This window comes from Citrus sinensis, chromosome 3 (genome assembly GCF_022201045.2).
Source record: "Citrus sinensis cultivar Valencia sweet orange chromosome 3, DVS_A1.0, whole genome shotgun sequence".
Taxonomy (NCBI): Eukaryota; Viridiplantae; Streptophyta; class Magnoliopsida; order Sapindales; family Rutaceae; genus Citrus; species Citrus sinensis.
In genome coordinates, this window is record NC_068558.1 from 13,310,277 (window position 1) to 13,336,793 (window position 26,517).

Consider the following 26,517-nt stretch of genomic DNA (forward strand, 5'->3'; position numbering starts at 1 on the left):
TGCAGATTTGGAATTCACTGTTGCTATCGATTTCGACATAAATGATTTGGCAGAATCAACTATTAAGTCTTTTGCTGGTTTTTTGTAGCCAACTTGCCATTCTTCTTGGAGTATCGTCGGCTTGAACTTTGTAGAATCCATGTTGCCTGAAAAATTACCTTCAAAACTTGGAGGAATCACTGAGTTAATTATTAGAAAATGCTTAAGAAAACACTAAAGCTCGTTAAAGATGTGGGTAAATTCAAATAAAATTGCTTGAAAATCTCTCAGGCATAAGCTCGCTGAAAAACATACATTTTGACTTGAAAATTGAATTGTTACATGGAGAAAATGAGTGTCAAAATTGTGGTTTTAGTCAAATGGTTAATTACTTGAATCTTCATACGTATCTCTTGCGTGTACGAATGTCGCAATGATTCAACTTTCTCGCAGATAAATAACATGAGTTTGTTGTGCAAATTGACAAGCTTGAATTGAATTCGGTAGAAATTTATTCCTAATTATCCATGAAATCTTGGAGTTGTTTGTCTCCTTTAACCTAATCCAAGTTAAAATACAGCGTGGAGATTGCAGTCAGCTGAGATAACACCAAAAAGTTTAAGTCAAATAATTATGCAAAATTTGACTTGCAAACAAACATATTTAAAAAATAAAAATTAAAAAAACAAGGGTAACAAAAGTGGACAAATTAAAGGTGACATGATATTTTGCAGCAGAGACACAGATATTCTGTGCTCAATATCAAACAAATGGGTAAGTGGTCCGAAGTACTAACTTTGCATAAATAATAATTATTGCATATTGGATTCAAATTGTTCATCATGAGCACATGGTGGGTCTCTGTAGAATGGCTATGGCCATTGAATCGTCCTCTTGAGATATTGACAGCATAAAACCACTTTCTTTTTAATTAATATTTGATGTTGGTCAAGTTATGGCAAAACATCTGCAAATGCTGTAAATTATTGCTTTGAATCAATTATTTATCATGCCTAGTCCCCAATATGAACATTTCTAATGATTAATAAGTTTCTACAAAATAATTTTGAGTTTTATGTACATTGATAAGAGAATTGAATCCTAATAATAATGTTGTTCGAATTTTTTAGGAGAGAAACAGACTTGTCTTGTTTAGTTTTGAGGTTCACACCTGTAACTTTTAAATTGTAATATTAAAATATTTAATAAAATACAAACTGTTGCAACTTCAAAATTAAGTTGATTTAATCAAATATTTATACAGTAAAAAAATTACAAAATTTTTACTTTTTTTAAAAAAAAAATCACTTAAAAATCATATTTATTACATACTATGGACTTTTATTTCATAATTACAATTTTTTTCAACACTTCAATACTAAATACCACCCACAGAAAATACCAGCCATATAAACTGTAAAATAAAATGTGGAGTAAAACAATCACCACAGAAAGTATTATGTACTTGAGCAATGAAATTAGAGTTGCTAGACCATGCAAATTTACACATGCTAGCAGTCTCCACCAAGTTGTGTACCATTTTCTTCTGCCTCATCTACGCTGTACAACTAATGGGAAACCAATTTGGCAATTTCTTGGTTTGATCATGTAAACAAGGACGCAGATAACGAAATCACAAAGATAAGAGCAGGATAAGATTTCATGGGTCCACGCCACAATTTCATCAGCTATACTTTCAGGAAAGAACTGTCGAATATTTGTTCAACCCAAAATGTAGTGAGCAGCGCTCAACCTTTTCAAATAGGTCTGAGAGAGCATGATACAGAATGGCAGCGGCGGGAGGTCTAGGCAATGACCCGAGAAGAATAGCAGATGCACATATAGATGGATTACCATAGAACCTAGAATTTTCTTCTGCCCGAGTAGCGACAATACTCCCTTCAAGTGAGCAACCAACAAATGCACCTGCATGGATGATCAAAATGTCAGCAACGTTCAACACAACTATAGAGACATGCTGCATCAGTTGAAGCATACAACCAACTGATGAAAGATTCAATTAAGCTTGGACTACATGCTGTCAACAGCATGTTTATAGTATCATCTGGATGAAAATAAAAATCCTGAGCATAACAAACCAAGTAGTGGTTGCAGTCAGAGATACCAAGTGCTCCCGGAAATTTAAGGGTTTAAACATAAATCTAGGTATGACTCCTCTCCACCTTGTTGCCAGTGGTTTGAACCTCTTGGTTAATTATGCTCAACTTAAATCAAGATTCATCTGGACAATGATTGTGAGAAAATTATATCTCCAAATCATAGTAGTTTAACCCTATCCCAAAAAAGAGGCAAAAAAGAAAAAAATCATAGTAGTTTAACTAAAACTTCAACTATAAAGGACTCATTTCATGAACCAAAGATCAGGAAGAATAAAGACAATGTGGACAAACATCCAACACTATACCAGTCTCCCTCACACAGTCTATCCATCCTCAGATAATCTAGTTAAGATGATAGAGCATTTCTGGAAACCTATAAGTCAAAGTCAAGGCAATATATAGAGGTATCACAAATATATTGAAAAAGCTAACATTTATGTGTAGTACGGTAAAAATATGATAACTTCACTAACATATGTGGCAAAAGCGGCATATCCACACTCCCCACACCTCACCCAGATCTAAAAAATGATTTACTCAACATTGTACATGGTGAGCAGTAAGTTTTGAGTACATATAGACACACACACACACACACACACACACACACATGGATATCACTGAATTAAATCACTATATAACTGTTCAAAGTACAGTAAAAGCATTTTGTGCTAGGATATATGACTTGAGGTCTCAAAAACTGGAAAATCTCACCACAAATCGAATGACTGCTAAATACATTCAAAAAGTTATACAAATAGAAAAAGGACACTTGCTCTGTTGATGTGTGAACAGAAAAAACGAGCTTGTCTAATTTACAAGGACTCGAGTAAACAAAACCACTATGGACTGATTTGACTGAATATTCCTAAGATTGTTAGGGAAGAGAATCTCACCTTTACTGCAGCTGTAAGTATAGCAAGCAGCATAACCCCCAACGCCAGCACGAACATCAACTTCAGCAGCCCGTCCAACAATGCCAGCCGCAGCACTCAAGCCAGCCCCAAAGGAGAAGTGCATGTTTCCACAAAATGTTTTGACAGCACTTTTGGTTCTTAAAACAATTATGAAATCGGTGAATTCACCTCCAGCCTGTTTGATATTAAGAAAGAATTGAGTTTCAAAGCATGCATAAAATAAAGAATGAAAATCCAAAAGTTCTCTATATGGATCTAAAAGTATGTCTTTACTTAACGACTACAGACCGGAGGTAGAAAAGGGTGAAACTAGAAATTTCAGCAATTCTACATTGTTGCAAGATATTAATTCAAACCAGAGGAAATTGTACCAAAAATAGAGTTATTAGAATTGATCTAGTTTCCTAAAATAGCTGCGTGTATAGTTGTCAATTAGCTAGGATAGTTTCCTAAATTAGTTCATTGTAAAGCTATATATTTGTACTATTGTATTCTGATCAGATAAATAGAAATACAAGTTATTCACCAATATGGTATCAGAGCAGGAATTCATTTAATTCCTGGAAACCCTATTGCTCTTCTGCCCTTTCTCTTACCTGCAGAAAACCTAGCCGTTCTCCTACTTTCTTTTCTACCCTAAAATCAGTCCTACCTCTTCATCATGTCCGACGTTGTTTCTGAGTCTACAAACACCCTTCAACATACCCAGAATGCTTCTACAAGCCTGCCAACACCTACTGCTGCGCAGCCTAAAACCCAGGCTTCAACCACGGAATCTCACTCCATTCAGATCACTACCATTAAACTGAATGGAGAAAATTTCCTGCGTTGGTCTCAATCTGTGCGCATGTATATCCGTGGTCGAGGCAAGATCGGGTATTTGACTGGAGAAACAAAGGAGCCTGCGGCTGATGATGCAACCTATCCAACATGGGGTGCTGAGAAATCGATGGTAATGACTGGGTTGGTGAACTCTATGGAGGAGGACATAAGCTCCAACTATATGTGTTATCACACGGCCAAGGAGCTTTGGGACAACATTAACCAAATGTATTCTGACTTGGGAAATCAATCTCAAGCATATGAGTTAACTCTGAAACTCGGAGAAATCCGCCAAGGTGAGGATACTGTCACTAAGTATTTTAATTCCTTGAAACGACTTTGGCAAGATTTAGACCTATTTAATGATTATGAGTGGAAATCTTCTGAAGATTGTAAACACTTTAAGAAAACAGTGGAGGATAACCGTATTTTCAAATTTCTCATTGGTCTTAACGTGGAGTTTGATGAAGTTAGAGGCAGGATTATTGGGAGGCAGCCGCTTCCCTCTATTGGAGAAGTGTTTTCTGAGGTACGCCGTGAGGAGAGTCGGCGTCTTGTTATGCTTGGAAAAAGGAATCTCGTTAACACTATTGAAAACTCAGCCCTTGCTGCTAGTATTAATGCTGGCCGAACTGCTACAAAGAAACCTGATGAAAAGTCTCGCGTTTGGTGTGATCACTGCAATAAGCCACGGCATACACGAGAGACTTGCTGGAAGATCCACGGAAAACCAGCAAATTGGAAGGGTTCTCATGAAGGCAGATTCACTCGTACTCCTGCTGCACATGAGGCCGAGTCTGTCCCCTTTAACAAAGAGCAGATGGATCACCTTCTGAAGGTGCTGAAATCTAACTCAGGATCATTAAGTACACCTAATGCTGCCATTGCTCAAGCAGGTAGTAAATTAAATGCTCTCTCTTGTCATTTACCTATTTCTCATACTCCTTGGATTATAGATACAGGAGCCTCTGATCACATGACAAGTTTTTCTCATTTATTTCATACTTACACCCCTTGTTCTGGTCATAAAAAAGTTCGTATAGCAGATGGTTCATATTCCCCTATAGCTGGCAATGGTTTGATAAATCTATCTAAAACCATCTCTCTTAAAAATGTTCTCCATGTTCCTAAACTTACCTGTAATCTGCTATCAGTTAGTAAATTATCTAGAGACTCTAACTGTCGTGTTATTTTTTCCAAATACCACTGTGTCTTTCAGGAACAGAACTCGGGGAAGATGATTGGCAGTGCTAAATTGATAGATGGTCTCTACTATTTTGAAGATGAAGAATCTAAGAATAAAGAAGCTCAAGGCTTTAGTAGTATTAGTTCTACTCAAGTTAAGGATCAAATTATGCTTTGGCACTATAGGCTAGGGCATCCTAGTTTTCCTTATCTTAAAAAATTATGTCCTAGTTTATTTAAAGGTTTGAATTGTTCTGAATTCCATTGTGAAAACTGCATTTTATCAAAAAGTCATAGAACTATCTATCCTTTAAGGCCTTATCAAGCCTCAAAGCCTTTTTATTTAATCCATAGTGATATTTGGGGTCCTTCAAAAATTAATACTTCTTCAGGGAAAAAATGGTTTGTGACTTTTATTGATGATCATACTCGCCTATGCTGGGTTTATTTAATGAAGGAAAAATCTGAGGTTCAGAACTTATTTGAAATATTTTACTTGATGATTGAAAACCACTTTCAACTAAAATTGGAATTATTCATACCAATAATGGAACTGAATATTTTAAGCAAAATCTTAGAACTTTTTTTGCAGAAAAAGGTATTCACCATCAAACTACTTGTGTTGATACACCTCAGCAAAATAGTATTGCTGAGCGTAAAAATAAACATTTACTTGAAGTTTCTCGTGCTATTATGTTTTCTATGAATGTTCCTCAATATCTTTGGGGCAAAGCGGTTTTAACTGCATCCTATCTAATTAATAGGATGCCCACCCGCGTTCTAAACTACATTACACCACTTGACTGTTTTAAAAAATATTTTCCAGAATCACGAATTCACTCTAATCTTCCTCTGAAAATTTTTGGATGTACAGCTTATGTTCATATACCTAATAAAAACTGGTCTAAACTCGATCCAAGGGCTGAAAAATGTATTTTTATTGGTTATGCACCAAATAAGAAAGGATATAAGTGTTTTAATCCAAAAACTAGGAAAACTGTTGTTTCTATGGATATCACTTTTCTGGAAAATCAACCTTTTTTTCAAAAAATTTCTCTTCAGGGGGAGAAAATAAGAGAAGAAGAAAATTTTTGGGATGATATTTCCAATCCCCTGCCTAAAACCCTAGATTGCATTACTAAACCTATACCTCAAAATGAGTTTTCTAATGAAAAGAAAATTGCTATTCTTAATGTTGTTTTTGAAACTAGTGATGCCAAGACTATTTTGCCAAACACTGCTGAGACTGTGACAGGGGCAGAAATACTACCTTCTGTTCTCAAGGAACAAGACAAAGAGCTTCTTACTTATTCAAGGAGGAACCATACAAGGAGTAAGAGACCTACTATTCCTTTAGCACAAGGCCAACTAGACACCCTGAGTGAAGAATCTGAAAGAAATACAGGTACTCTAGAAACTTCCTCACATAATCTTGTTCCTAATCCTGGTGAAATATCTGAACCTACTGTCAATCCTATGCTTGATGACAATTCTAATAACTATGATGTTCCAATAGCAATCAGAAAAGGAAAACGCTCTTGCACTTCTCATCCTATGTCCAAATATCTATCCTATGGTAAACTCTCGAAAAAACACAATGCCTTTATATCTAAAATCTCTAACCTGCATGTGCCAAGAAACATTAAAGAAGCACTTAATGATTCTGATTGGAAATCAGCGGTGATGGAAAGAGATGAATGCTCTGAGGAAAAGTGGGACATGGGAAGTTGTTAACCTACCCATGGATAAAAAAACAGTTGGGTGCAAATGGGTGTTTACAGTGAAGTGCAAGGCGGATGGAAGTATAGAGAGATTTAAAGCCAGACTCGTGGCTAAGGGGTTTACTCAAACACATGGGGTTGATTACCAAGAAACCTTTGCCCCTGTCGCCAAAATAAATTCCATTCGGGTACTATTATCCTTAGCAGCAAATTATAACTGGCCATTACACCAGTTAGATATCAAGAATGCCTTTTTGAACGGGAATTTAGAAGAGGAAGTGTTTATGAGTCCACCACCAGGATTTGAGAAGGTGTTCGGTCAAAACAAAGTCTGCAGACTTAAAAAATCCCTATATGGCCTTAAACAATCTCCAAGGGCGTGGTTTGAACGTTTTGGAAGGGCTGTGAAGAGTTATGGCTACAATCAAAGCCAAGCTGATCATACAATGTTCTATAAACACTCAGAGAGTGGTAAGATATCAATACTAATTGTCTATGTGGATGATATAATTCTAACAGGTGATGATCCTAAAGAGTTGGCAGATCTTAGGGAGAAAATGGCACGAGATTTTGAGATCAAGGACTTGGGTGTGCTAAAATACTTCCTTGGTATGGAATTTGCAAGATCGAAGGAAGGTATCTTTGTAAACCAAAGAAAATACATTCTTGATCTTCTCAAAGAGACAGGTTTTCTGGGTTGTAAGGCTGCTGAGACTCCCATTGAAGTCAACTTAAAACTTAATCCTGCTAAAGCTGAAGATGTGATTGATAGGGAGAAATTTCAGAGACTAGTAGGGAAATTGATCTACTTGTCACATATGCGTCCTGATATAGCTTTCGCTGTAAGCATGGTAAGTCAGTTCATGCACTCACCAGGACAGGAACACTTTGATGCAGCCTATAGGATACTAAGATATCTAAAGGGAACCCCTAGAAAGGGTCTTATGTTCCGGAAACGGGACAACCTTCAAATTGAAGTCTATACAGATGCAGATTGGGCTGGTAGCTCAACTGACAGGCGATCAACTTCAAGCTACTGCACCTTTATTGGGGGAAATCTCGTTACATGGCGGAGCAAAAAACAAAGCGTTGTGGCTCGGAGTAGTGCTGAGGCAGAATTCAACTCACTCGCACATGGAATTTGCGAGGCAATATGGATAAAGAGACTATTTTCAGATTTAAAGATTCCAGTGTCTCTTCCCATAAAGATTTACTGTGATAACAAGGCTGCCATCTCTATTGCCCACAATCCAGTTCTACATGATAGAACTAAGCATATTGAGGTTGATAAGCATTACATCAAGGAGAAAATTGAAAGTGGGGTAATATGTGTTCCCTATGTACCAACCGCACAACAGATAGCAGACATACTCACCAAAGGATTACACAAGGGACATTTTGAACTACTAGTCAGCAAGCTAGCTATGGAAGACATCTACAAGCCAGCTTGAGGGGGAGTGTTGCAAGATATTAATTCAAACAAGAGGAAATTGTACCAAAAATAGAGTTATTAGAATTGATCTAGTTTCCTAGAATAGCTGCGTGTATAGTTGTCAATTAGCTAGGATACTTTCCTCAATTAGCTAGGATAGTTTCCTAAATTAGTTCATTGTAAAGCTATATATTTGTACTATTGTATTCTGATCAGATAAATAGAAATACAAGTTATTCACCAATTCAAAATTCAAAGATCGATTTAAATCTACCAACTGTGAAAGCAATTACAGAGAGAAGCATGCCTGCACTCTAGCACTGAAAGCCAAAAAGTGAAGATGCATGGTTTGGAAACGTTAAAACAATAAATTCAATTTTGTAAACAATAATGTGTAGTAACTAAGTAAATCAATTAAGTATTGGTTTACCACCTAGGACAAAATGAAAAAGCTATTTTCTTTTCCACACAATTTAAGAGAAATAGATAAGGGGAGTGCATTAAGCAGCTAATGATATCCCCAAAATACCCTCTGACCTACTAGAAAACTTATATGGACAAAATGAAATAAAGTTAGTTTACCTGAGCTCCCCAGCCAATACCAAAGGATGAAATGGCTGATGGTGGAGACCAAGATCCATCTTCTCTACGAGCAATAACTAGCCCTGTTCCAACATTGTAGGTCACCATCACCCCAACCTTTGCAACAGTAAGGACAGCAAGGCCCTTTGCTCGTTTTAAAATAGCATTTGGTATGGACTTCTCAGGTTTCAGAGAACCAACCTGACCAATGCTAAACTATGTTACAAAAGACAAATTTACAGGCTCTACCGAAAAAGTAGTTGAGTACTTCATTAATATGTTTTACATTTTCATAGTCTACTGTTGACGAGGGATAGACATGTTAGAAAGGCAGGAACCCATATTAAGCCACTGGTTGACAAAGATGAGCATGGCCATTGCAAATTTGCAACTCCTTCCAGGCTCAAAAGCACCCATCTGAGTCAATTAGCTTTATTTTGAGTCTGCTCAAACAACAGGCTTCGCAATTTTAACTCAAAATAGCCAGACATTTTTGAAAAAGTAATTCATTACTTGTATGTGCTAGTCTTATCAATATTTTGAAAAAACTGTCTAATAAATCAAGTGTATCAATGGGTCAATAGGGTTGAACTTCCAAAATACTCAAAACACAGAATCAATACCTTATTATAACCCCGTATTGTGTTTGCTGCCTTGTAAATCTCATATTCCATGGATTGGCCCCATGGAAAGTTAAGCCACGACCTCAGAGTACTCAGGTCAGTCAGATCTTGGGCAGACACCTGAGCAGCACGACTAACTTTTTCCATCAAATGAGATTGGATAGACTCTAGCCGCACACAGCATACATCACACACTCGTTGTGGGTTCCCAGTATGGAACTTTGTTGGCAACAAACTCCTACCCTTAGAGCATTCATTACAAAATATCCCTCCACAGAAACGGCAGTGGTGCCTAGAGCACATGATAGGATGGAACCGTACATTACACAACATGCAAGCAGCAGCGGCACTATCAGGCAACCATTTCGGTGGCTCTGCTTCCAGAAGCTCCCTGACGTTACCAAAATTAGCTTCTTTAAGAGTTTGAGCCATCTCTTTCCAAGCATCCTCAAGAAGAAGGTACGATACCCAAGAGATTCTACATCTATTGACATCACCCGAAGCAATAGCATTTACTTTCCCTCGAGCTGCAACTAATATCTCACTAGCCACATCCCACATTGTCATCTCCTTACTTCCTCCATTAAACTGATTCCAACCCCGGTCTCCATCGGGGAAGCATCCCCCATCAACAACAAGACCTATACTCCATTCTTCTTGCTCACCTTCTGACATAGGTGGAACTGAGACAGGAATCCAAGCTCCAGTTTCTTCAGAAAGAGGTGTATCGTAATAGAAAACTTTACCCTTTTTCTGACTGCAAACGCCCAAAATATTTTGATCCTCATTGCCCTCCTTAGTGCCTCGAGGTGCTTCACTTCCAAATTCTCTCTGCTGCATATTTCCTTCTTGGCGAAAATCACTAGTTTGCATCAGCTTAGTTTCTCTGCGTTCCTCAACCTACATAAAATATAAACCAACTCTGAAGATACTCAAAACAAATTTTTTATCCGCTGTAAAAACCATGTGACAATTAATTACCTTATGGTGAAAAAGAAAAATGTGCTTTAATAAATAAATCAGTAACCCAGTTACCAGAATACTAAGGTAGCGTTTACTTTTTGGATTGGATTGAGAATTCTGGGGAGTGGGAATTCTAGGATTGGGAGTATGGAGTGGAAGTGGGAGTAGGTTGTTTACTTACACTGGAATGGAGATCAGAATCCAATTTATGTGGTTACTTTGTCTTAAATTGGGAGTAAATAGTTTCAAATTATAATTTTATCCTTATTTAAAGAATTATAGTTTTTAATTACAAAACTAATAAAAAATATATTTAATGAATAATATTTATTTTATTATATTTGTAAATTTATTATAATTATTAATATTCTTAATTATGAACAATAAATTATTAATTGTAATTTTAATATAAAATGAAATGTTATTTTATTTTATTTAATATAATTATATTAAATTTATTATTATATAAAATAATAATATAATATTATTTAGTACAAAATTAATATTTTCTTAGAATAAATTATTTATTATTATTAATATTAAATAAATATAGTACTATTATTTTTAAAATAAATATAATAATATTATATTTATTAATTCTCTATTAATATAATAATATTATTTTAAAATAATTTTAACTTAGAATCAATGTAAATTATTATTTAGTTAAATATAATATTATTATTTAAATAAATATAATATTATTTATTTTATTTTATTAATTATAAAACATAAAATAAAATAAAAAAAAGGACTCCCACTCCTCACTCTAAAAATGAGTGAGGCCCACAGGGTGGGACTCCAATCCCTCTCTATTTTAAGTAAGTAAACGCTGGAGTGGGAGGAATCCACACTCCTCACTCCCACTCCAGCAAATAAACACAACATAAAGGCATTCAAATTAAATTCAATAAAGTTTAATCTTCTTATTACTTTTAATTGCTGATAAACATATATTATTTAGTTAGCTAAAATACCAAGCATTTTCTTTTATATTTTCTTTCATTTTTTCTCAGGAACCAAGCAGAAAAATAAAGAAATTTCAAAAAACAAAAAAAGAAAAGAAAAGGAAAATCACCGGTTTAGAGAAGAAGTCCGGGTGGCAGTAATCGAGTTCGATTTTAGGGTAACGTACGTATCCTTCCTCCTCCATTGACAAAAGCGCTTTTTTTTTCCCCACTTTTTTTTTTTGAATTTCTTTGAGAATTTTTAATGAAACGACAATTAGTGACCGCCGTTTAGAATTCTTATCGTTGGAGATAACAACATAACAGATGAGTCAAAAGGCCAAAACAGAAGTGCAGGGCAAAAGATATGATTACTTCTTGTCGAAAGTCCAGAGGAGAGACAGAAGACCAACAAACAACAGTACGAGGATACGTTTCGAGTCCCTTGCCGTTTTGAACTCTGTTTGGAATTTAATGTTCTAAAAATGTTTTTTTAAATTTAGTATCCGACCGTATGTGATTGGGTCATGCGGGTCAAGTATCCGAGATAATCCGCTCGGGTTTTTCCACCGGATGATATTTCAAATTTTTATTTTTTCAACTCAAAAAAAAAAAAAAACTCGAGCTATATAACCAAAAAAACTGCAGCCCTCTACTTTTCTCTCAACTCTCACGAGTCACTCTCCCCGCCAACGTCCACAGCCAGCCGCGCCAAGTCCTTCATGGTATTTTTTGATTATGAAATTAAATTATTGCCGTATTGTAAAATGATTGTTAACTAAAAAGCAATTAGTTTGTGCTTTTAATAATATATTCGCTTTGTCTCTTGTTGTAATTTCAGTTAGAACTCTATATGGGGTTATGGGTAGCTCGAAAGTCAAAACTGATCAATTGTTTGTTAATTTTTGTTACTTATCTGAGTTGAAATTCTTATAATATAATTTGACAGTTATATTCAGGATTTGGTCCAGTATTGAGGTTGAAATGAGGAAAGATTGCACATTAGGGCATAACGATGATAATGTGGAAGTCGAATTGTCAGAATATCACAAAGTTAAAACTGAAGATGGCGGCGAAGAAATCAAAATGTCAGAACCCTCCTGTATGAATTATGAAGATGTTGCTAAAAAAGAGGATCCTATTCAAAAACAAAAGAAGATATATAAAAGATTCATGTTATCCTTGACTAAGCCTTCACACCTACTAAGATACGGACCCGGCTCAAAGATCCTGCGTTGGGAAAATCGCAATCGGTTGCATTACCTTTTGCGCAAACTTGTGAGACAGCACAATTGGGTGGATGCAAGTGGTGTGCTCAGTGTGTTGTTGAAAGGGACAAGTGCGGAGAAATGTCCTGTGGCGAATCGGCTCAAGTATACGGTATAAATGCTAATTTTCATGATTGTATGGCTTTTTTGGTATTCTTTTATTTTATTATTCTACTTGCTGATTTGAATTTGGGAGTTATGCATATGATGGTTACGTAAAATGGTCTGACTTAAATTTATATGTAGATAATTTTTCTCTTTTTTTTCCCTAAAGGTAAAGGGGGTGGCCAAAGCTTTTTTTTTTTTTCTTTTCTTACATCCCCGAAGATATCAATTTGGATGGACAATCAAATAAAGCTGCTTGAAAACTACTTGGCCACACCCCTAGGGGCTTGTATGTAGATAATTCTATATGTTAAAAGTTACAAATATGGTAGGCTGCCTGAATTTAGTCTGCTTACAGTAATCTTGTCTTATCAGTATTTAATTTTAGATTCTTGACTTTTAGGTTTTACTGTTGAGTCTTTTGAAATAGAACATTTTATTGGTCTATTTTCTGTTTGTAAGTAGTTCCAATCAAATAGTCCCCCCCCCGGTGCCGGGACGATCACTGATTTGTTTTGTGAGCTTGCTATTGGTGATTTCGTAGCTGAATAACTTAAGCAAACTAGGGTAAAGGGATTTAGTAGGAAAGACTGGCAGAACCACTTCCAATCAGTATATAAAATTCTTTATCTCATGAATTTATCATGTGTTGCAAATAGCATTCATGAAAGACAATTCTTGTTTACTCTGATGTCATTTTCCCTTGCTCAAAATTACTGTTGAATTGTCAGCAGATTTTGATATTTTTAGGCTTGATTAAGTACCCACATGCAATATTTTTATTCATATAGCCTTCAAACTATATTTTAATATCTGGATTTTGAATATGGAAACTTATTGATTTATATATTAGCATAATAGGCTTCAATGGAGCTGCATAATCATGTGGAAAGTGATGACATCAACCCTACAAGGATCAAGCGTATCTATGACATTTGGACGAAAAGAGTTGGATCCATGAAAGAATCACCGCTGGTGGTATTTTTTATTCTTTTTTTGTTCTTGCACGCACGCACGCACACACACACACACACACACATAATGATACTACCAACTCCCTCCCCACCCATGTGAGCAGGATTCGAACCTAACCTCTTGTACCACCACAATAAATTTTTCCAGTTGAACCAACTAGCACCCACTCTTGAATATTACTTGTTTAGCTTATAAAGAATAATTGGTTCACTGTTGCCCTTTTTATTTAATTATAAATGAGAAATTTTGATAATAGAACGGCTTGTGTTTGCTGCTATACATTCATTGCATTGCTCCTTGCTCTAGTTTTTTCGTCAATTGATGCGCACATTGGTACTATGCTGCCATTTCTCAGTGTTCAAAAATTTAAATCCCCTTTACCAAATAATAGATTAAGATAGTATGGGAAAATTGCTAACTAAAAGAAAAGGAAAGGCAAACTTAAATTGTATTTTAGCGAAACTAATGGACAGTAGACATACAGAAAGGAATTTGACTTCAGCACTTTGTTATGCTTATACTCTTATGACCTTTAAATGGTTTTGATTATTATGTGTTGGAACAATTAACATATGTGTTCAACTAATTAAATTGCTGATACACAATGTTGACTTTTTTTCTTTTGATAGGAGACAAAGAAACGTGAATTAAGAAACCACAAAAAAAACCGATACACACTGCCAACTAGTTTCAAGCTGGTATAGTTTTTCTGCTTCTTGACTTAAGCAATAAGGGAGTGTGGAGTGTCTTGTTGGTTCTATGTTTAAACATTTGACCTGCAGTAATATTTCTTTGTGTACATTGATTCGCATGCCAAGCAGGAAAAATTTGTGCTTTCTTTGGAGTCCATTTTGTTATATCTCAAACAAGGTGATATTGAAGAAGCAAATTTGGCTGCTATGAGGTACAGTCTGTGTTCTGCTGTGTATATTAATTGTCTGGCTATATAAACTAATTGCATGGTATTAAGCCTCTTGTAGAAACTTTTAGTACCTACATATTTCTTCAAGATGGAATGCTGTCCTGGGTTTTCCATTATGTAAAAGGAAGAAGTTTTTAGATGGCCTTATGGAATGCTGTTCTGGACTCTTTAACTGTAGTCAGAAATGTCTTAAAATGCTTGTTTGTATGACAATCTGTATTGGATTTACTTGTAGAGTTCTTCCTGTTGCAATTTCATACTTAGGTGGCCTTCAGTCTATGATTTCCATAGCTTTAGCACATTTATCATTTTTTTTTGGTATTTAATCTTCAGCCTTAATGTTATCTTCTAAATTAGTAAGAAAACTATTTCGAAACTTGGTTGGTAGGTTGATATAAATGTTTTAGATGTCTGTGTGCATTCCATATATCTTCTGAAATTTCTGTGTTACACAGCAGAGAAATTTCTAAAAATCTTTCAAACATATCTTGTTCTCCTTGACATGCAAAGCTAAGAGTTGTGGATGACTGTTTGTTCTCAAAATTGTACTTGGTGATCCCTTGAGGATTTCTCAGGGGTTTAGGTGGGTTCTCAAATTTCAGTGATTGGCTCAATGAAATTGTGTTGCTTTGATGTGTTATGATGATACTTGATGGTTACCAGCTGCTCAAAGCAATTTAGTGACACTTATAGTTGTTTTGAGCGGCTACTAATTTTTGTGTTGTGATTGGTAATGTTTTGAAGCTAGAAACTTCCAGTTAAAGCTCCTCAGTATACAGGAACTCGCTAAGTCCGTCTGGTGGGTTTTTAGGCTAAATGGATTACCTTAATGCCTATAATATGTTGCACACAAGATACAGCTGGCATTATGGTTGTAAACAATACTTGGGCAGCCTCTCAGTTGGTGATTTAATTGAGTTTCAGGCTTGGCATCTTGCCAGAGTTAAGACTTTTTCTTAAGGTTCTTGGTATTAGGCCCCTTGAGACTAGTTGCCAATGCTAATTTTTCTGTGTATTCAACTGTATCAGTCGAATTTTGACTGGTAGGTGAAAAATTAAGGAATACTTGCTGTTATGGTTTGGTTTCTCAGTTGTGAAGTTGCAGCTTCTGATCCATAACTTACAAATTTGTAATCATTTTAGGAAAGTTCCTTTGAATTTAACTTGCAATATTGTGAGCTGCTTTCAGATTTTCGAACTGCTTAAGTATTATTTTTTTCTTTGTGGCCTCCTTTTCTTTACTTTTTTCTTTATGGCATCGTATTTTCTTTTAAATCTTCTCTTACTTGGCAAATGGCATTGCTTTCATGAATATGCAGATTTACGAGCGCCAACTGATATTTGCAGGATATGGCTCATTAGAGTTATGAAATGAAATCCATAATTTAATTGGGTGGCGCCATTGTTTTAGTGAAGTTATAAAAATTATGTAGTGTTGTCTGAAATATTAATTTATTTCTTAATACAAGAGACCAATGTGGCATTATTGTTTTCTTAGACTTGGTATTCTGATACTGTAGACTGTATCGTGACTGTAAGTTCCTTGAGAGTTCCCTTAGAAAGTGACTTTTTCATTTCGTCTCATGGCACTTTAAGCTTTATATTTACACTGGGTAATGGAAAATGATGCAAACTAGAGCCCCCAACAAAAGTGTACAGGATCTCCTTTTGGATTTATTTTAAGGAGCAGTGTCAAATTTTCACTTCCATCTAAGAGTTTGAAGACCACTTCTGTGGTGTTGATTAATCATAGTGCATAATACGCATCTAAACGAAAATGCGCAACTCAATTTTTTCTGGATGTTATTTTCTTATTGCAAAGCTTGGATTGGACCCATGTGCAGATTAGTCCTTGCCATCCATCCTAGAATTTGACTAATTCATGCAGATTAAATGCTTCCCTTTCTCGCAGATTTTGGGTATGGCTTCTCTGTTTGATATATTTCTCCAATGTTCTTGTATACTGTTGTACTGATTTGTTAGTTTTTTTTTCTTTTTCTTTACAACTACATGTAAAGCCTGAAATCAACACTTCTATTGCCTCCTGCATGGACACCTAAATATCCAGTAGGTTTATACCTATGCTAAGATTTAATTAATTTTTTGTGCTAATCCTTGACAGTCACTTTGGTTTGAAATTAGCTTCAATTAATTGGTTCAAAATTAGCTTCAACTAATCTGTTTGCTATCTTGTTCGTGATCAAAGCTTACTACAAGTACTGATAAGTGTTGGTGATGTTTTTCTCTATTTGTGGGGTTTATAATATTATTATACATTGTTGCTATTTTTAATGCTTTGAAAATTTGCACATCTTCTCTATATAGTATATGTACATTATACGCTCTTTTGTCATGTTCAGGAATATTGGAGACTAAAATTGCTATATTAGTTGGGACAAAATCTCACAACATTTTTGGTTTTTGATTGCATTGTTAGTGTACTGTTGCCTTTCACAGTTACAAATTCTGTTCATATGATTATATCTACTCTTTTTTCTTTAAGTAAATAAAAATAGAGCATATTGAGGTGCTACATGTAAATTGTAATTGTGCCTGTGCTTTTGTCAGACTTAAGCAAAATCGTCACTTTGAGAGCCATCCAATGTCAAACATACTCACAGCTTTGACATTCTATGAGAAATGGTGTTCCAAAATCCCAAGAAAATTGCAGTGGAAAAACTCAGACCAGGATTACTCCCCTATGCAATCTGATTTTTCAGGAAAGAGATTCAACCACAATGGCGGCAACTCAGAGGTTCATGATACAGTTTATAGTCATGAAACTGAAACTCCCTTCCGAGATGATTCAAACACCTCTGTCATGATTGGGAAAACAGTATCTATGGAGATCAATAACAATCTGTGCAAGGAGGTTACCATGGAGGATCAAGTTAACTTAAAGAGAGAAAATCCCACACAAAACATCAAGCCACAAAACTTTTATATGAACTCTGCTGAAAATGAGGCCCCTTTCTCAAATGATGATGATCCTATGAATTTTGCTTCCGTTGTCTTTGCTCTTGGTAAGTCATGAATTCCCTTAGCTTGATTTGCTTAATATAATATCTTTCTATGTTGGAGTCTCTGTTTTCTGGTATTCTTTTTTGAGAGGATTACTAGAAATTCTCTAGTTTGTGTCTAACCATATGTGTTTGAAAAGAGGATAGTCAATTGTGTCACTGCACACAAATCTTATATGTCTTGCTGCTAACCCTACAACCGTTTTTAAATAGTAAAAGCCGCTTACTTTGATTCTGTTATGAGGATTTGATCTCGATTATTATTTTTCAGAAGAGCATTAGGTGCAAGATTGACTATCAGTTGATCAATCATGTAGATTTAATTAAGTAAAGTTCTAGAGGGAAGATATTATGATTATTTTTGTATTCTTTTATTTTAAAAATAAGTCGCCTCTTGACCTAAAAGCTTAAGTTGATTGTTAAGGGCCTAACAATTGTACTTAAGCTCTAACAGTTTGTAGCTTCCTTTTCAAAGACCTTTTGTGAGACATTGACTGGTATCTTAATGACATTTCTGAAATTTTCTTACTATAAGCAGGTGATTGGACATTGCTTTATGGAGGCTTTCTCGTGAAACTTTATCTCATTTTTTGATTTAGTATATGATGGTTATCATTTAAGTTCACATTGTGTTGACATCAAACTGTGTGGCCTGCATATGTCCTAACATTGATTATGAGATGAAATTTTTAAGTTGAAGAACGGAAAAATTAATCTCTATTTATCCCTTGTCTTCAAGTCTTTTGTAGTTGTTGTTTTCCTTTTTAGTCATTTTTCCAACAATATGAAGTGGGTCTCCAGCTTTTCCCATTCCTATTATTTTTCTCGTTCCTTTTACTAAATGGTCTAGTGCTCTAAATCTTTCTTCCCGTTGATGTAATTGTGAAATTCAGGAGTTTGTGATTTAAGTCTCAAATGTGATAATTTTTGCCATGCGCTTTTCATCTCTGATCCTTGAATGGGCTTAAGAACTTCCTTACATTCAATAGTTTCTGTCTTTTGCATGGATTGATAGTTATAATAAGTGCATGCTACTTTTGTTTCTCCTTCTGAATTTGTTAAGCCCTTAAATTTTAGTAATTACTAGTTTTTTGGTTATCCTGCTATTAGTTTATGACCCTATATAATTCATATTGAAGTTGCTTCTGTTTTATTGAAGAGGGAATGGATTCATGGTTATTGCCAATACGATTGCCAAAATCCAAGGAGGATTATGAGAACTTCAAGGAAAAAAACTTGCTCGGTGACAACGATTATAAGAAGGCGATGGAGTGTTTACAGCTTGCTCTTTACTCCACACCTCCAGTATCAGCAGCCTTGCTTCCTTTCATTCAGGTAAACTAGGCTTTCCACAAGTTGCAATACTTGCCTCTATTGATACAGTAAAGAAAATATTTGGCAACTAAGGGACTTAGATTCAACCAAGAGGTCAGGTTGTACCTTAGAGCTACCTAGCTGGGATTTTCATTTTGTAAGCATTTTTTGACTACCAGCTTGTACCGTATGGCTCGTCTGAGCTGGCATGACATTGCACTTTTTCATTATTCAACTTCTTTTTGCATTAAGCACCTTTGATCATTGGAGCTCGTATCAGAATAATGATAGTGCAGCAATCAACAGCTTGGATCAAAATCTTTAGTCTGAATCCAATCTGGTTGAATTTTAAGAAGGGGTGATAGCCAAATTAAGAGCCTTATTAACTTATCAAAAAAAAAAAAAAAAGTACCTTACGTAAGGAAATATCTCTGATTTTTTAGTTATTAATATAATTGAACACACAGTATCCAAAAGATTACGCACTTATGTCACAATCATTGTAATTGAAGGTTTTGGTTTCAATGCAATTGCATTTTTGACTCAGGAACACCTGTTTTGTATCAGTGAATGGTTAGTTCCTTCTCAATATTGGAAAGAAAACTTATAAATGCTGCTGCTGCTGCTGAAAGTAAGATGTTGATTTTGTTAAACCATCCAGTGCTTCAACTTGCAAAAATGGATACTAATTTGAAATTTCACATGTTATTGTATAGCCTCACTCAGGCTAGGAGCTCTATTGGTAATGTTGGTATTTTTAATAGAAGGCCAGAATAAGCTGTCCAGAGTCAATATGTTACGTTTGAATTCATGGATGAAGCTAAATTACATCTGTAAATTGCATTGAAAATGAAATTAATGATGAAGAAAAATTCTATTCTCTCTTTTTTTTCTTTTTCTTTTCTTTCCTTTGGACATTTTCTCATTCGATTTTGTGCCAGTTGTTGCTGGTTGGAGGTCGTGTTGATGAGGCCCTGAAAGTTCTTGACAATTTCTGCAGTAAGTCACTGACAGAAATCCCTATTAGGTACACCTTCTTGCTAAGTTTTTCATCTTATTCCCAGGATGCAGGAAACTGAAATTTGTGTGAATCTATAGGAGCTACAGTTATATGTGCTAATTAAGAAGATAATGTATTTCACTTTTTATCTATATATCATAGAACAGTTCTTCGTTATACAGAAAGAAAATTAAGAGTCAGAGTAATAAAGTTGGTGAATGAAATTGAATAATATGGAATATACTATAGAAAAGTACAGTTCAAGCTTCACAAATGCTAAGAATAGTTGGATCTCCCCTGTTGGCAGAGTTATGGCTGCCTACACTTTTTTCTGTAGCCTCGTGATTGCGAAATATAACCGTTTGTCTACAATTTTTGCTGTAACAAAATCCATAATTTGCCACTGATTTCTATGTGACCGTCTTAGATACATTATATTCCACTAAAATTGGAACTTGAATTTTTTAATAGTGCCTGAGATATTATGTTGAATCATCAAATAAGATGATGATTGATCCTAGTTTTATTGCAAAATCATAGTGCCTTAGATATTGTGGATTTGTTTTTAAAAAACATATATTTTAGAGAGAAAAAGAACAAATCAAAAGTTGCATAAGAATATGTGTTGCTGCTTTCCTTGATAAGGATTAATATAAATTTTGCATAGGGTTATATTAATTTACAAAAATGACAAACAGCAATCTTATAAGAAAAGAAAAATGTTGGACGATGACATACCTTACAGACTGAATATTATAGATGATTGCAGTCTGTAAGGTATGTCGTCGTCCAACATTTTTCTTTTCTTAAAAGATCGCTGTTTGTTCCAAATGTTAGGCAATCCTGTTGCTAGAGTTATGTTTGTAATCTTTGCTTTGTCATATTCTTGGTGCTTCAACCTCTGGTTATTTTAAACTATGCATACTTTGTGCAGATTGAGGGCTAGTCTTTTGGATTGTTTTGATCGTGACAACTATGGTATGCTTTCAACCTGTTTTGAGGGTATATTGAAGAAGGATCCCACATGTTACCACACGTTGGCTAGGCTTATCAGCATGCATCAAAATGGTCGGTATTTAGAGACATGCTTGCTTATGATTTGGATAAGAAATCATCTATCATCCTTTTGCCTTTTGTTTGATAGTATGTATTTATTTGCATATGTTATATTTTGCATAGGATGGAGTGTGGGCAAAGAAAATATAATTTTTATTTTATGTTGGAAGACTTGTTTTTCAACAGCTCCATTTGTTTGCTGATAGGAATGTGGTGTGTTATGAAGCATATGGGTATTCTAATGAAAACAGGGGCACAAGTAGATGTTGTATATTCTGAACCTTTACTAGCAAATCTAGATGCTAAAATTGCTGAACTGAGTACACTTTATTTCTAAACCTTACAAATTAGCATGCATGAGCATGCATAGAGGAAATGCTAAAGTTCATATGGTGGTCTAGATGTGCTGTTGGGTGTTCAGATCAGTTGTTTGATGTAAAATCTAAATTACCTTTACTAATTTATCAAAACTATTACATTTATTTATACCATCATTGTATCTATTAATTCTTGAAAATAAATCTTACAAGATAAAAATCAAAACCAATAAGGGTTGCCATTGGCTGCCACAAACGGCCGCTAACCACTGTCATCTGCTCCTCGTTCTGAGCATAGGTGTCCATTGAAGTCATAGTCAGTACCATTGGAATCCTTGTAAGCTTGTGGCCCACTCTATTGAACCATTCAATATCGCTGATGATTGAGCTCTGCTTTGTCAGAGAATGAGGATTAAAGTTTCAGTCATCATTTGATGTCAGTGCATGGTGACACATGACCATTACTTTTTGGTAGATCAGCAGCAACTAAAGAGAATGGTGGTGTGGTGCTTCTCTACTCCCTGCCGTTTGATATGAGTTATTTTGATTGCTGAAACTTTAATTCACATTTTCGACTGAACGAGAGCTCAGTTATCTAGGAGATTTGCATCATTTTGTAGATTGGACTACTTGGATTCCAAATTTCCAGCGATACCAATAACGACTTCAATGGACTGATAGGTGGGTGGCAGCGAATTATGGTAGTCAGTGGTAGTTCGTGATATTGCTTGGCCAATGGTGGAGTTTTTACATTTTAATAATTTTAATTTTATTTATTTTATTTGTAAAGATTTTGACTTGGTATAAATTTTGTTGTATAACAAATAGATTATTATAATATTAATTATTTCATAAATTACAATATTTACCCTCATTAAAAGCTACATTTACCAAATAATCTTTACTTTTACTTAACAGCTAGTTCTTCCATTTCATGTCAACCCACAACGCCACAATGCCAAATGGAACCACAATATTGCTACCAAAATTATTTTACCATCCCCCTGTCTAAATTTCTAGCCTTTTTCAGGCCCTTATCAGATTGCAACTAGACATTATTGGTAGTTGGTAAATTAATAAATTTCTCTCATTTCTTGATGATACTTTGAGATATATCAGTTTGTCTTGGTTGGTCTATTACGAAAGCTTTGACTTCTAACAGGAGCAGATCTAGAAATAATTTAACGTATTATGATACACGTATATACTCTGCTGTGCTGCTGACTATTCCAATGACATTTTTGCAGGGGACTACAGTGCGGATTCACTATTGGAAATGATAGGTTTGCATTTAGATGCTACATTTGCAGACCACAATACATGGAGAGAGTTTGCTTTATGTTTCCTTAAGATTTCTCAGTATGAGGAGGACCGAATGTCAGTATGTCTCAATGGAAATGGTGAAAAGAAGCAAGGATTCACTGTTCGTTATAACAGGATCCCTAAAATATTGACTGAGGGTAAACAAGGGAAGAATTGGATGTTTCGCTGCAGATGGTGGTTAAATCGTCACTTCAGCAAGAAAGTGCTTGCTTCAGACATTGCGACAGGTAACTGATCCCACATGCAACATGCGATAAAATTGTTTCTCATCTAGTCTTGAGTTATTTTTATGTTTTTCATTAAATAGTATTAACATTTCTCGCACTTGCATGTACTTATTGAATGACTGAGCTTTTTGGCCTTGTATGAGACAGCAAGAACTTAACTAACTTGGTTAACCCAGCTAACTTGGTCGGATTGTGTTTAGTTTTAGGCATAAATTCACAATGTTCGGTTTTACATCAATGCATTTCAAATGATGAAAGCACGTCATTAGATATTTACATGTCAATTCAGTTTTCTTCAATTTGCCTTTCTTTGAGCCAGATGAATTGAGCTGCTCTTCTATAATTCTTGCTTTGCAACAGGAGATTTACAGTTGCTAACTTATAAGGCGGCATGTGCATCGCATATGTACGGACAAGAGTTCCATTACGTTGTCAAGGCTTACACAAGCCTACAGGACGAAAATGACAGAGATTTATTCATGTTCTTGCGAATGCACATGCAGAATTCCATTAGGCTATCAGATCATCTATCAAGAAATAAATGATGTTCTTCCAGTTTTGGTGAGTAAACACGCTCATTATCTTTTGTGAACGTTAATTTATTTCACTTAATTAAGCATAAATTATCAAAGTTAATTAATCTAAGTTTAACCAAAACAATGGTAGTTCTCTTTTGAATATTTTGCTTCAAAATAAGGTTTTAGAGTTTGCTAAGGGTATGTACAATTATTAAGAATTAATTGATCTTGTCGATTTAGCATATCCTGATATTCTTTGAGTATCGCAATTATTGTTTTCCTATTAAGGAAAAAGATAACAAACTTATGAGATTACAAGTATCTGAAAAATGAGTGATGATTATGTAATTTATGGATAAATGAAAAATTGAAATAAAAAAAAATCATCAGAAATATTGAGGATGAACTTGATTCGCTGGTGGTTTTCACTTTCTTAAAGGGGTCCGTCCTCCATACGCTTGGATAAATCAAATTTCTAGAATTCCGTTCGTGAAAACGAAATTGTCAGTGGGACCATTTTTGCATAAATTGAATTTTTGAAATTGCATCTCTTAATTTTTAACTAAAATTTGGCGAAATTAATTAACCACAAAATACCCACCTGTTCTGTTTATGAAATTTTATTTTTTATATTTGTAGCTTTGCTCATTTTATACAGATCAGGACATACCCCTCTTTCTTTAGTAAATTTCAAATGGAAATTTATGAAAATTATCTAATTAAATAAATTTAACCCATCTAAATAAACCTTAAAAGAACAAAAAAAGGTCACTCTATTTCATATCCTGCCCCTTAACAAGCAAATGGGGAGCTTTATTCATAAGAGTAATGACATACAAGATTTCCCGTAATATTATTCAAAATTTAATTGTTACATTAGAGTCAATTTGGTAATACTATAGTTTTTAAAATAATTTTTATTAGTTGTGCTATAAAAATAATAACCGTAAAGAGAATCAGTCAAATGTTTAGTAAAATTTATTTTAAAAAATATAACGTTTAGTAAAATTTATTTTTAAAAAATAAAAATACTTTAAATTTAAAAAATTTTAAATTTAAAAACTATCTTATATTTTTGGTAAATTTTATTACTAAATTACTATGAAAATATAAATAATTGAATGTATATAACATTAAGTAAAATTTATTAAACACTGAAATTAACATTAAGCAAACTATGATATCTATTCAAACTAGGATATCTATTCTTTGTGTGGGTTTTTATGAGCGTTATAAGTTATTGCTATTGGTTATGACTGTATAGGTGATTATTATGAAATTTAAGTGGGTGGGTTGTTGTTTAACATTTGTTTTGTTTCATTATGCGTACTATTTAATAACTGTAACATTTGTAATGGATGATTTTTGCTTAATGAGGTTGTATATGCTTGTTTTGTGGGTATAATTTTACATGTACATCTATAACTTGTTCACAAAATTTATTGTTTTTTTTTCTTGTTTGTTATAATGAGAGAAACAGCTAGTCTCTTAAGAGGTTTGTTATTGAGATTACATTTCTTTGGAATGAAAAAAAAAAAAAAAGGCAATAGAGAATGACAGTGAAGTACATCAGGTGTGACAGTGGTTTAATAAGAAGAAGCACACATAAATTGACTTCTAATGGAGTTGCTACCACTAAATTTGATGAATATGGTAGAAAGAGATTACTTGATGATGACATTCAGATTATTACCATAGAAGTACCACAACTATCTGCACTAGCACCTGCAAAGAAGAGTGGCAGAAACATTAATTGTGTTCTAAGAGAGGAAAAGGCAAGACACATACCCCTACCATAGAACCTGAACTTGAACCTGTCGTTCTGTAATCGCCTGAATCTGATCCTATATATAAAACTGGAGCTGAAGTCGCAGCTGATCTTAAACTATTGACAACACATGATGTTTAACTACTGATAACTCTATGAAATGATAGTTATCATGACACTTTTAGATTTAAATCAATATTACGTAGAGAGTAAATGATGTGTTTTTATTCTATTTTAGTTACATTTAGTATGAACATTCATTTTAATTTATTTTTAATAAATTGAGTTTGTTTTAGATTACTTTGTACTTAGATTTGTTTTAGATTATTTTATACTTAGATTATGTGCATAATTGTAGGTGACCGAAAAACTCAAGTTTTAAAGAAGAAATGCTGCTGCAACAGGCTTGCAAAGATGACAAAATATCTTGGCTGCAAAGGAATTGAAATAAGTCTGAAACAATGAAGATGTTGTAACTGTTGCTGTAGCAATCCTGGAGCGATGAAAGACTGGATTTTACGCGCAATAACTAAAAGATTGCGATATAAAGTTTTCAAAAATGAAGGATACGCGCTACATACTTTCGGTTGCCCTAATTCTAAATTACAAAAAGAGTACACATGAAAAGAAAAAGAGAGAGTCGTCACTCAAGGATGAAAAAACATAGAAAAACAAAGAGAAAACAGAAATTAAGAGAGATTTGAGGGCTGCAATAGAGGATTCACATATAATAAGAAAGAGAGATCGCAAGATTAAACGAACTTCAACTCTTTATCTTGTTTTCTATTTATTTATGAGAATGTATTTGATGGTTAAAATAATTTTATTTACTGTTCTATCGCAAATCATGAACTGAATTCTATTATGGTTGAGTGATAAGCAATCTTAATGGATGTTTGACTGATATACGTGTCTTGCTCTATATTTGCTTTAACATTTTGTCTTAATTTTACTTATTTCAATTCCCTATTTCGACTAACCACCCATTTAGTGAAAATTAGTTAAAAAATAGCATAAAAATGTCTGACTTAGTGGATTAAATTAAGACAATACTTGGTTTTAAATTGAGTTTCCCAAATTGAGAAAATTTGAATAGAGTAATGTTTGATCTAAAATTAGTGAAGAACTAAACAGAAATTCATCTTGTAGGGTAAGTAGAACCTAGATCGCATAATGTTATATCTAATGTTAACATAACAATTAGTCACTGTTAAGTTGTATTTAGATATAAGATATTCAATATGCAATAGCTGAGGATGCATAAGGGATTCTACTCAGTGTTGTAGTAGATGCTGTAGCAACATGATTTTAAGTAGAGGAACAGTCAACACCATTAAGTGAGTTTAATCACTCAACTGCTCTATTCCCATCGTTACATGATTGTGTTTGACGTGAGAAATTTTTTTATTGCAT

At 34.4% G+C, this 26,517-nt stretch overlaps 2 protein-coding genes across 6 annotated transcripts; one reads left to right on the plus strand and one right to left on the minus strand.

Annotated features, from left to right (window-relative positions):
• Positions 1-1,283: 1,283 nt before the first annotated feature.
• Positions 1,284-11,563, minus strand: LOC102625911 (uncharacterized). 2 transcript variants are annotated; one of them, XM_006477778.4, is made up of 5 exons: positions 11,423-11,563; positions 9,382-10,281; positions 8,759-8,959; positions 2,996-3,191; positions 1,284-1,905 (listed from the first exon to the last, which is right to left on the minus strand). In XM_006477778.4, exons 1-5 carry the CDS (start codon positions 11,495-11,497, stop codon positions 1,676-1,678), a joined length of 1,602 nt encoding a protein of 533 aa, XP_006477841.2. In that variant the 5' UTR covers positions 11,498-11,563; the 3' UTR covers positions 1,284-1,675. The 2 variants fall into 2 exon arrangements, with proteins under 2 accessions (XP_006477841.2, XP_052294616.1); XM_052438656.1 differs by lacking the exon at positions 8,759-8,959.
• Positions 11,564-11,876: 313 nt separating this feature from the next.
• On the plus strand, positions 11,877-26,008 carry LOC102626198 (uncharacterized). Of its 4 annotated transcripts, none has more exons than XM_025098222.2 (12): positions 11,877-12,016; positions 12,251-12,671; positions 13,526-13,642; positions 14,269-14,337; positions 14,461-14,543; positions 17,130-17,584; positions 18,741-18,916; positions 19,837-19,922; positions 20,830-20,963; positions 22,516-22,818; positions 23,179-23,379; positions 25,463-26,008. In XM_025098222.2, the coding sequence occupies exons 2-11, from the start codon at positions 12,276-12,278 to the stop codon at positions 23,361-23,363; spliced, it is 2,004 nt and encodes a 667-aa protein (XP_024953990.2). In that variant the 5' UTR covers positions 11,877-12,016; positions 12,251-12,275; the 3' UTR covers positions 23,364-23,379; positions 25,463-26,008. The 4 variants fall into 4 exon arrangements, with proteins under 4 accessions (XP_024953990.2, XP_024953988.2, XP_024953989.2 ...); XM_025098220.2 differs by having other exon boundaries at positions 11,880-12,016; positions 12,241-12,671; XM_025098221.2 differs by having other exon boundaries at positions 11,880-12,016; positions 12,241-12,671; positions 25,509-26,008.
• The last annotated feature ends 509 nt before the right edge of the window (positions 26,009-26,517 follow it).

Excerpts from the sequence above, each read along its gene's own strand:
- LOC102625911 (XM_006477778.4), bottom strand. The coding sequence starts at position 11,497 with ATGGAGGAGGAAGGATACGTACGTTACCCTAAAATCGAACTCGATTAC. Across the intron at positions 8,960-9,381 it reads CAATACGGGGTTATAATAAG|GTTGGTTCTCTGAAACCTGA; the intron begins GTATTGATTCTG and ends AGCATTGGTCAG. Across the intron at positions 1,906-2,995 it reads TACTTACAGCTGCAGTAAAG|GTGCATTTGTTGGTTGCTCA; the intron begins GTGAGATTCTCT and ends TCATCCATGCAG.
- LOC102626198 (XM_025098222.2), top strand. The coding sequence starts at position 12,276 with ATGAGGAAAGATTGCACATTAGGGCATAACGATGATAATGTGGAAGTC. Across the intron at positions 14,338-14,460 it reads TGCCAACTAGTTTCAAGCTG|GAAAAATTTGTGCTTTCTTT; the intron begins GTATAGTTTTTC and ends CATGCCAAGCAG. Across the intron at positions 18,917-19,836 it reads CCTTGCTTCCTTTCATTCAG|TTGTTGCTGGTTGGAGGTCG; the intron begins GTAAACTAGGCT and ends ATTTTGTGCCAG.